Source organism: Dermacentor andersoni, chromosome 6, assembly GCF_023375885.2.
Source record: "Dermacentor andersoni chromosome 6, qqDerAnde1_hic_scaffold, whole genome shotgun sequence".
NCBI classification, from domain to species: Eukaryota; Metazoa; Arthropoda; class Arachnida; order Ixodida; family Ixodidae; genus Dermacentor; species Dermacentor andersoni.
Window position 1 is genome coordinate 2,208,101 of NC_092819.1, and position 11,365 is coordinate 2,219,465.

The 11,365-nt window shown below is 47.9% G+C and overlaps 1 protein-coding gene across 1 annotated transcript; it reads right to left on the reverse strand.

The window, feature by feature from the left end:
* Positions 1-5,605: 5,605 nt before the first annotated feature.
* Positions 5,606-11,318, reverse strand: LOC126521597 (uncharacterized). Its single transcript, XM_055065745.1, has 3 exons — positions 8,434-11,318; positions 8,163-8,325; positions 5,606-7,111 (listed from the first exon to the last, which is right to left on the reverse strand). Exons 1-3 carry the CDS (start codon positions 8,633-8,635, stop codon positions 6,709-6,711), a joined length of 768 nt encoding a protein of 255 aa, XP_054921720.1. The 5' UTR covers positions 8,636-11,318; the 3' UTR covers positions 5,606-6,708.
* Positions 11,319-11,365: the final 47 nt, after the last annotated feature.

Sequence of the window (11,365 nt, forward strand, 5' to 3'; positions counted from 1 at the left end):
CGGAGCGAAGGTCAATAGAGGAGAAATAGCGAGCACCGTGGAGGCAGTCAAGGGCGTCATCAATCCGAGGTAGGGGATACACGTGCTTTTTGGTAGCCTTGTTAAGGTGCCGATAATCCACGCAAAAGCGCCATGTGCCATCCTTCTTTTTTTACCAACACAACAGGTGACGCCCAAGGACTACATGACGGTTCAATTATGTTCTTGGCAAGCATTTTGCGAACTTCGGTGTGAATAACTTGACGCTCAGCCGGTGATACTCGATACGGGCGGCGATGAATAGGAGGGGCATCGCCGGTATTAATGCGATGTTTGACAGCTGTTGTTTGGGCCAAAGGACGATCGCTAAAGTCAAAAATATCTTGGTAGGAAATCAGAAGGCGGTAGAGCGCACGAGCGTGCTCGGAAGGCATGTCGGGTGCAATCATTTTTTGTAAGTTGGCGATGGTACAAGTTGCCGACTGCGACGGTAGAGGAGCATCGGCTGAATTGTCGGCTACTGAAATCGATGCTACAGAGTGATCCTCGAATGAGCAAAGTTGGGCCAAAGACATCCCGCGTGGCAGCACTTGTGTCGTCAAGCCAAAATTGACCACTGGCAGGCAGACGCAATTCGCTGTAATAGATAAAACTGTGTGAGGTACTGTGATCCTGTGTGTAAGGAGGACGTCTTGCACAGGAGCTGCGATGTAGTGACCGTCGGGGACTGGTGGGGATGACACGAAGTCAACGTAAGTCAGTGCCGAAGGTGGCAAGCGAACGAAGTCGACGGAACTGAGGCTAGTAGGGTGTTGTTCAGCGGGATCCAGAACAGGCAGGTCGAGGCGGAGAGTACTGGCGGAGCAATCGATGAGAGCAGAATGTGCGGAGAGGAAGTCTAAGCCGAGGATGATGTCGTGGGGACAGTGAGCGATCACTGTGAATAGCACGATTGTTGAGCGATCGGCGAAGGAGACGCGGGCGGTACACATACCAATTACGGGGGCTGTTCCGCCATCGGTGACACGGACAACAGGCGTCGTGGCGGGCGTGATAATTTTCTTGAGCCGGTTACGAAGGTCAGCGCTCATTACGGACAAATGCGCCCCAGTGTCTATGAGTGCAGACACAGAAACACCGTCGACTTGCACATCAAGGAGGTTCAGATGAGTGGGCAACGTCAGTAGAGGATTTGGCGGCGTATGGAGCAATGCAGCGTCACCTCGAGGCGCTGCATCGTCTAGTTTTCCGGCTGGGAGCGGCGTCCGAAGGGGGTCGGCGAATAGGAGCGACGGGGCTGAGGAGAGCGAGATTGCCGTCATTGGGGCGAAGGCGAACGAGAGTAGGAGCGGTTCGGTGCAGGAGAATCAGCGGCGGCGTTATCGGAGCGTGCGGCATAGGGACGAGAAGGGCCACCTGGGGGGCGAGAGTAGGCAGTATAAGTAGGCCGGGTCGGGGAACTCCAGCGACTGCGACAGTGCCGAGAAATGTGCCCGATTCAATGGCAGTGGAAACAAATGGGCTTGTCGTCAGCAGTTCGCCATTCAGATGGGTTGCGGAAACGTGGTGGGTAAGAAGATGCGGGACGGGGCGGAATCGAAGAAGCCGGGCGGGTATCAGGACGATGGGCCGAGCAGATAGTGTGAAGACCCATGTTTTCGAACTCTTGGCGGACAACTGCCTGGATCAGTGAGACCGTGACTGCAGATGTGTTGGTGGGACTGGAGTCGAAGGCAGCCGGATAGGCGGCCTCGATCTCACGCTGGACGATCTTGGTAACATCGGCAGTGTTGTTGGGACGAGGAGTGTCGGCACAGGAAGATGTCGCTGGGGTGTTGGGCAGACGGGCAAAATGCTGGTCAATACGTCGGCTTTTAGCGAGTTCGAGGCGGCGGCACTCTTTTATAACAGCATCCACCATCGCTACGTTGTTGCAAACGAGCAAGTTGAAGGCGTCATCGGCAATGCCTTTGAGGATGTGGGCAACCTTGTCGGACTCAGTCATGTGGGTGTCAATTTTGTGGCACAGAGCCAAGACGTCCTGAATGTACAGTCGCGGTCAAAAATACGCGGCCCACGGCTCCAGTCGGCGGAGCGGCCGCGAGCCGCACCGCGGCGCTCGCGTCGGCGCTGCGAGAGTTTGCGCTCTGACGACAGGTATCTCCCTACGTATCGTCCGTATCCGTTACGTATCCGCCCGTTACGTATCGTCCGTTACGTATCCGCCCGAGAGCGAGGGAGATACCTGTCGTCAGAGCGCAAACTCTCGCAGCGCCGACGCGAGCGCCGCGGTGCGGCTCGCGGCCGCTCCGCCGACTGGAGCCGTGGGCCGCGTATTTTTGACCGCGACTGTACGTGACATAGGGCTCTGTTGACGTCTGCACACGGCCGGAAAGCGCCTTCTGCGCGGCAAGTTGGTGACCGCAAGGGTTGCCGAACAAGTCTCGAAGCTGTGTCTTAAATGAATCCCAACTGGTGAGCTCATCTTCATGCGTGCGATACCAAACTCTAGGTGTGCCACCGAGGTAAAAGACTACGTTGGCGAGCATAATAGTAGGGTCCCACCGGTTATTGCGGCTGACGTGTTCATACAGGCTGATACAGTCATCGACGTCTTCCCCATCTTTGCCCGAGAATACGCCAGGATCACGAGGAGCGGGGAGAGTGATGTAGGTCGTCGAGGTGGCAGCAGGTGTCGGAGCCGGCGGAGTCGGGTTGTCGTCGCCGGGAGCCATGAAGGAAGGCTCGACGTACCGTCCACTGCGAAGCTCCGTGACGAGGTACAGGGAACGTCCACCTCCACCAGATATGTTACGTAGGAAGACGCAGACGAAAAGCTATGTACAATTATATTTACAAGAAAATACGCTGCGCTTGGCCAAGAGGCAACAGCCCGCGCTAGCTTCTAATCGTCGTGGTCGTCTTCTTAGTGCTCGGCTCTTCGTCATTGGAAATACTATCCCGTAGCACTAGTTTTGCCAGTGTGTGACATGGCGCTGCTCGGGATTTTTGTCTCACTAGAACGTTGCTCAATTATTTTGCAAAGGTTACGGTTGTGCCATTATTTATGGTTACGGTTGTATCATAATTGTACCACCATAACTGGTCGTAATTATAATATTATAATTCAGCGGGACAGCAAAAAGCAGTGCTTGCGCGGCATCGGTTTCCAGCCAGTGTGTGAAAGACTGAAGTCAGTACTTTAGTCAATGTAGTGAATTGGTAGAAGTGGGTTAACGTCGACAAATGTATTTTCTCGGCTCAAGCGCAGAGTAAATGTCAGTGCAGTCGTCATAAGAACAGTCTCTAATGTGTGCCATTTCAATTACAGTGGATTAAAGCATAGTGAGAAATGACATTTTCTACCCTTGTATTTCCTCCTCTCTGAGCAGCGGACATTGACAATGGGCAGCAAGTCAACTACATTCAGTCAGGGTTTCGCAAGGCAAGAAGTGCTATAACTTCATGTGTTGTCTCGACATGAACTAGCATTTTGTATGGATCAGTGCATCTACAATCGTCTGTGCGCTGTCTGTCCCTTGGGCGATACTCAACCATAGTTCTCAGGCATGTTCTGTACCTCCTCGTGAACCTTCTCAACGGGACCCAACGATGAATGATCAAGTTGCCAACTGATAGGGGGAGAGCTATGTAAACGCTTTACTGTCAAAGCTATGTGTGTATGTACATCTATTCATAGGTGTATGTTGTCCAAGTCTCATCCATACTCTTTTGTCACACTGAAGCCAGTGGGTCTTGAGTCTTTTTACTCGAGCCCAACACTGCATATTGTTTGAATGGAAAAATAAACATATTCCCTCTACTAGTCTGTGTCTCAAAGATGCCTTGCCACAACACTAAGTTAACACGAACGGTGAAAAGTTGACCCAGCAACATTGCCTTGTGGACTGCTATACAATGGTATTCTACATAAATTACTTTTGTTACAATATCTGATCGATGAATTAAATATTGCCTGTTTGCACCATCCAAGCGCCCAATACAGCTCAACCAAGCAACTATCTTGGGCACAAGAATTTTACAAATGTCTTATCACATGCAGCTTGATTTTTGAATGAGCAACAGTACTATTACGTTTGCAGTACTCAGTTCATGGCATTTGGCTAATCAAGGATGCTACGCCTTTCACATTTGCTGCTTCTATGAACGTCTGTGCTTATGGCTATGTATGGTATGATATGTGTGATGTTCCGCCGAAGAAGACTGAAGAGACAAGAACAATGATCTGTAGCTACGATCTGCTCATAGGTGAGCTGCGTCGTACAATGGCATCCTAATTCACTTAACAGTGTATTGTATTCTGCCCTGATATAAACACCTGCTGAATCTTGTCTCTTGAGCATTGCACATCCAAAATATTTACATTTTCTTTCTTTTTTCTTCTTCTGTGTGCTAAACCTTCCGACATGGAAGGTTTACCTTACTACCTTAAACCTTACTACCATTTTTCCCCGCTCCTGTTACAGAAATTGTATAATGATTATAGAGCTCATATGTACTGCCTTGTTCATCCAAACTTATCTATGTCCGCGCCTACTTGAACTGTGTTCTCTTGAATATGTATTCTGCCCCTTTCCTGCAACAGCCTCAAATGTGAGGCTAGCAGTATGACAGGTTTCTGGCAACTGGCGGTTCTATGATCGACATTGCTATGAGCTACCGCATGCATGTAAGCACGGTCTCCGGCATTCTGAAAGAGACCCTGCCTGCCATTTGGGACTGCCTTTCCCCACTTGTGCTGCGAGAGCCGACCTCAGAAGAATGGGAGCTCATCAGAGAGGGGTTGGACAAGAAATGGGACTTTCCCAATGCTGTCGGGTGCATAGATGGCAAACACTTCGCAATTACGTGCCCTGACGAGAGTGGTTCGGAGTATTATAAATACAAGGGGTTTTATTCATTACTGATGCTGGCAGTTGCCGACGCGAACTACCGCTTTATACTGGTAGATATTGGTGCCAAGGGCCAACTCTCTGACGGCTCTTTCTTTCAAAAAAGCCCGATCCGAAAGAGCTTTGAAGACAACACACTTAACTTGCCTTCGGGTTACAACGGGTGGCCATTGTGCATCGTCGGAGACGCAGCATTTCCGCTGCGGCCTTACTTAATGCGCCCTTACCCCGGCAGACAACTGAATGACACGAAAAGAGTGTTTAACTATAGGCTCTCAAGGGCACGCCGTTGCGTTGAGAACGCGTTTGGAATTTTGGTTTCCCGGTGGCGCTGCTTCCTGGGAACTGTTAGTGGTCACGTGGAGTTGCTAATGAACATGGTTAGTGCGGCGGTGTGCCTACATAATTTTCTGCTGTTCGACAATGCCTATTGCCCTAATGATTATGCTGATAGGGTCAGTGGCGACAGAATGCAAGAAGGCGGTTGGAGGCAGAGTATAGCATACATAAACCAGCAGAGTACTGGCAATGGCAGCCGCTCAGCTTCAGATGCCATGAGAATTCGAGACGCCATTGCAGAGTACTTCATGTCCCCAAGGGGTTCTTTGCCATGGCAACTGAGGGTAGTCAGGCGATGCTAATGCACAGCATGAAGTTGTTGCCTATAAACTGCGTTCTTTTCCATGCAAAGCAAGCAAAAATCACACATCAGCTCAAAATGTGAAACTTCATTTATCAATCTCGTGATCGGTCAGTTCAGGAGTTATACATGGTTTGCACCAGTGACATATAACATGCGTGTTGTGACGGTTCTTGTAACATTTGTGTTCCTGCTTCTAGTACAGGCATACCACATTAAGTTGTGTGCTTGTTTCATGTACCATGTTATTGAACTGTTTTCGTATATAACGTTTAGTTTGAACACATCAAGGTGTGTAGGATTATATTGCGGAAGGCATTTGACATATAAATCAACATGTGCTCTGTGAGTAAACATATGGTGGAATTTCAGCAGGGGGCCTCTTTTCCTTTTTGTTTGCCATCAATAGAAGTCTCAAAGCATGAGATCACTTGCAAGAGTATAAAGATGTGCTATTTGGTCTCGGTGATTCGAAAGCATTTTCCAGCGTAAAATTAGACAGTGTGTAGGAAACAAACACAAGCAGGACAAACACAGGACTCTGCTTTCTGCTGCGTGTGTCCCTTTCCTATGTGCTGTCTATTTCTGCGCTGAAAAAAAATGCTTTCAAGTTACCAGGATATCACACACACCTTGCATTGCGAAGAAATGAAGCGGTGAAAGAGGCAGGAGACTACTAACTACATTGAAACTTGCAATACTTGCAGTGAAACAAGTCAACAGTCAAACAACAAATATATCACAGTTATGCAGCTGACTAAAACAATAGAAACATGAACACAATGATATCAGGAAACTGCACTGCATGGCAGGAAATGAAAAAAAAAGAAGGAACTGCAATGTCCTTCAGGTTACCAAAAGAAACAAAGCGCATTGCACCTTGCATTGCATTGCACCTTGCATTGCGAAGAAATGAAGCGGTGAAAGAGGCAGGAGACTACTAACTACATTGAAACTTGCAATACTCACAGTGAAACAGGTCAACAGTCAAACAACAAATATATCACAGCTCTGCAGCTGACTAAACAATACGAACATGAACACAATGATATCAGGAAACTGCACTGCATGGCAGGAAATGCAAAAAAAAAAGGAACTGCAATGTTATTCAGGTTATCAAAAGAAATAAAGTGCAAATAATGTATTTGCTGTCACCTACGCTTCAAAAAGTATACCTTAATATTCTGCCTCATACTGGTCAAATTCTGCTAAGAGTTCCATTATTTTAACCTTAAAGCGAGAGGCAATTCTCGTTGGCATCCTGTCAAGGCTCATGGCAATAGACTGCCCGAAAGCCTCGTTTTCTGTGGCATGTTTGCCGAGCTGTGAAAGGAGCTGCTCCTCGAAGTAGTCGCAACTCCTTCCTTTCTTTGACCGTTTTGATGGTGGCTCGCTCACTGTGAAGTCTTCCTGACTGGCAGGTTGACCAGGACTAGCTGCTGCAGGCTCCGAGTCATCAGCATTGGCGATGGGCGATGGTGCTGACGAGTTGCCTTGTATTGCGTTAAAGATTTCTTCTGCTGTTGAGCCGCTGTCATCACCTCTTGGCACGGCACCTGAGCCCACGTTGCAGGTAGTCCTGAAAAAAACAGGTTCGACTCTAGTTAGTTCAGTTTTCTCGTTTCCTTTTTTTATTTTACTGCAAAAATAGTGCCAATGTCTGTCGAGTGGAACAGCGTTACACACAGAGATGAAGACGAAAGTAAGACAAACACATGAGATCTAACTACAACTGATGTATGCAATTCAGTTTGAATTCAGGGCCCACGCAATTGTCTTGCCTTCGTTTTCGTGCCTGTGGGTAGCGCTATTTCAATACGCAAAATGCTGAACGAACTGTCCCAATTGTCCACGTTAGTACCAGTTTCACAAAGCGAAAATGCTGGTGTTGTGAAACTTCGGTGAGTAAAGCCTTCCAGAAGCAGGAGCCACCACCCCGACCGATATCCTGACCCTTTGCAACCCTCGACCCACCCTCAGCGCTAACAGCAAAGCCGCAAGCCGAACAACCAAGCAACCAAAAGCCAATGCACATTTCATGTTAGCCCAAAACGAAGTCTACGCCAGTTCCAAGAATGCAGCTGAGCCGAACTCATGAAACCAAACATGCAAAAATACACAACACCAAAGCACAATTGGAAGCATGAGGATTCACAGAATTTTCGCACCATATGTCGGACCGTCCGGCAAGTTTATCTGATGGCATGTTCGGCATTACTCTATCTTTTGAAAGCTGGCAAAACGTTCATCTGATTTTACTGCGGATTCGGTCCCCTCATCTGAGTGCCGCATAAAAGCTGTGAAACATTCCGAAATGACGAGCAATTGCTGACAGACTTCTCCAGGGTCTTCTCCTGAAGCCATGCTGTTAAACGCGATACAGCGCAGCAGTTCATAGGCAGTTACGTGAAACAAAAGAAAAAGCAAAAAAAATGGATTCTAAATCCTCCAGCACGGACGGCGAAAGTCACGGTACAAAAACATAAGTTAACGAAGGAGGCTCAGTGCACAACATGTGCGTGAACGTAGCACCCAATTCATGCCGTACAACGAACACGCTTCATGCGCATACCTCCACATATCTGAAGCAGCGAAAGCAAACATTCCAAAACAAAGAGAAAACAACTCACTTTCTGGGACGACCACAGTTCTTGTAGAAGCTCATTGCATCGGCAAACTCCCACGTCTGCCTCGCGACGTAGGCGCTGCCGCTCCTCGTTGCGAGCTCGATTGCTTTGAGTTCGCGGGTAAAGCGATCTCGGAGCTTCTTCCACAACTTGTGGCACTCTTCAACTACAAACGGAAAGGAGGGACAAAAAATATTGATCAAACAGTACGGTGCATGCAGCAAGTGGCATGCTTCGGCCGAGAAACATGCAAATGAAGCCAAGCACAACTCACCTGTAGAGTGACCGCTGCTCTGCCGTATCTGTTCCCACGCGTTCTCTTTGCGCTGTTGGTCCCTGAAATGGAATCGCTTAGTGTCGTACACACAGGGGTGTTGTTTTATGGCTTCGATAAATCTCTCCACCACGCTATCCGATGCAAGTTCAACGTTTGAGCCGCTGGCGCCACTCATGTTGTTCGCACAGGCATCCGCCATTTTCCTTCGCGCGATGCATGGTGGGTTGACGTGGTCGGCGGCGGCGGCGCGCGAATGGAGCAGGAGCCAAATCTGCGCCGGGCACGTCGGGGCGCGCTGGCAGCCCCCGGTTGCGTCGGCGCTGCAGTGCGTCAGACTATAGAAGGAGTTGTTTTCGCCAACGTAACGAAGCGAGTGTGAGCGCGCGCGCGCGTTACGTCGGACTATATTTACGCCTTAAGTCTCACCCACCTCGACACCTCTTTGTCTTCGAATAGTATTAAAACTGTCCTCGACGTTCTTCCGAGTCGTCGTACTCCCAGGACCGGAGGATTCCCGTAGATTTGCAGCCTTTTCAAGATATCTGCGTCCGAGAAGGACAAAGGGACTTCATGCACAACGCCTTTTCCGCAGTCCTCCGGCATAGCGACGTACGTAGTCATTTCAATGTGCAATGTTCGATATGTGCAATGTTCGATGCGTCGAGAAAGCACGAATGCATATGTTGCAACAGAACTGCCTGTTGGCCTAGTTGATGCTTGCTAAAAGAAATTTTTTTGCTGCAAGTTAAAACACACACAAAAGGAAGACATATAGAAGACAAAGAAGACATAGACAAGAAGACATAGAAGACGTATCATGTTCATGTGTCTTCCTTTTGTGTGTTTTGCAGCAAAAAGCATGTCTTTTTTGCTAAGAAAAATGGTGCCAGCACAAAAGCAAAACACAAGATCCACGTGTTTCCACGGGCAACAGCAAGGAGACCAATCATCATGCAGAAAAACAGTCGCAAAACAGATTCCTGCGGAAGGGACGTGCAAGGGGGCGAGGAGGAGGCGAGGACATTGCGGCGACGGCAGAGTTCGAAGGGTGGCGGTACTTTCAAGTTATCAAGAAATTTTATGATGCATGCTACTCTGGCGCCATCTTGTAGCCCTCCTCTTCTTTCCGCCTCATGGTTGTGCTGGACCCTCCTCTCCACTTTCCTCTTTGCGCCTTACTCCCCCGCTGTGCTCTGCATTCACTTTCATCTTTCGCTGAATCGTTCGCTTGGTTACGCCGAGGTATAATGCTGAGGCACACCAACGCTCACCGCAGAAACGGCCGCCTAAGAGCTGCGCTCTGAAACGTCTGCGAACACAACTTAAAACTTGATAACATAGTTATCGAAAGGGCGCATCAGGTGGGAGCACACAGGGAGAGCAAAATCTGGCCAATTGTAGTGAACTTTTCAAGCTGGAAAGCACAAGAGCCATGCTACAAAGTGCGCGCAAATTTAAAGACACAGGTATCAGTCTTTTGGAAGATTTCAGTCACGCAGTCCAGGAGAAACGGCGTCTTCTCTGGAATTACAAGACTGGGCTTGTCTTTTGGTATTTCATGAGGTCCGACATATTTAAGAAGGGCACGTGTGCTGTGTCAAGAAGGCTGCTTATTCTTGCTTATGCCCACCTTGCATTGTTATACCCTGTGCTTTTCTACCCAAAGCTTTAGCTAGTGCCTCTTAACCTATTATGCAGTTCAGTTTTTCTCTCTTATGTTGCAGTTGTTAGCTGCGGTATGCGGTGTTTCTGTATATTCCTATGTCAGGTGTTTTCGTACTCCCTCAGATAGCTGACATAGGAGTGGCTTGCAGCTTTTCATTTCTTTTTATAACCATGGATTGATTATTTTGTATTGTTATTATGCCAAGAAGTGTTGACGCATATGCTACGCTCCTTGTATATTTATTTTTGTTTGTAATCCATCAAGTGAAACATGCCTACTATGGGGAGGAAGGCCCTGGTCAGGCACTGTGCCTTTCAGCCTCCTTCCTGGAGTGTATGCACCTCGAATAAAGTTGAATTCTATTCTACTGTATTCTAAAACATGTATAAATCAATCAAGGTACAGCATTGATGTTCATTTTTCTGCGAAACATAAGATAGGTCGCATATGCCCGTTAGTTGATAATTTGCTGAAGGATAAGCAAGTGAAGGAAAAATGCACTGCCAAATATGTGAACAGCTTCATCGCTTATGCTAAGCAGGTTGTGTATGCCATTCCATTACCTTGTGGTAGAGAGTATGTGGGGCAAACGAAGCAATGTGTGAATGTTCGACTTAGGGAGCATGAGCTATCTCTTCAAGGGGTTGCACCACTTCATCTCCCGGAGGATTTCAAGTCGTGCGGTTGTCACCCCGAATTTAGAAAAACCAGTGTAATTTTTAAGCACATGAGCCAATTGACAAGAAAATCACCGAGGCTTACAATATAAAGATTAGGGACAAAGCATGCATCAGCGAACCGTCTCTCACTCTTCATGAGACAAAGAACTGCATTACCTATTTCAATTTTGACTATGCGTCAGTTTGTCACAATTGCCTCGATGCATCTCTGTGTCTTGTGCATGTCATGGTTATTAGCTGGCACCTATATATATATATATATATGTTAGACATATCTTCAATGAAATATTATTTGAGAGTCAGCGCCGTGTCATCGTTTTATACCTTCTTTTGTCCTTGTCTTGTGTTGCGCTGTAACGAACCTTACTATGAATCCCAACCAACTGGCCCAACTTGCCGTCTTGATGCAGCAGATATAATTAGAGATCAATGCAACCAGTCTTGAAAAACTGCTGCATGTGCCCTCACGTGCTTGCCACCTCAATGTACCGTACTAGGAACACAGATGCAGGAGCCCCTGAAAACTGAAGCTCAACTCATTTCATGGCAAAAAAGAGGCAAAAAAAGCAATCTGAGTCACTTT

What these genes read in the sequence shown, in the direction of transcription:
- LOC126521597 (XM_055065745.1), bottom strand. Translation starts at nt 8,635, where the DNA reads ATGGCGGATGCCTGTGCGAACAACATGAGTGGCGCCAGCGGCTCAAAC. An exon ending in GAGCAGCGGTCACTCTACAG is followed by an intron (nt 8,326 to 8,433) that starts GTGAGTTGTGCT and finishes TTCCGTTTGTAG; the next exon opens with TTGAAGAGTGCCACAAGTTG. An exon ending in AACTGTGGTCGTCCCAGAAA is followed by an intron (nt 7,112 to 8,162) that starts GTGAGTTGTTTT and finishes TGTTTTTTTCAG; the next exon opens with GACTACCTGCAACGTGGGCT.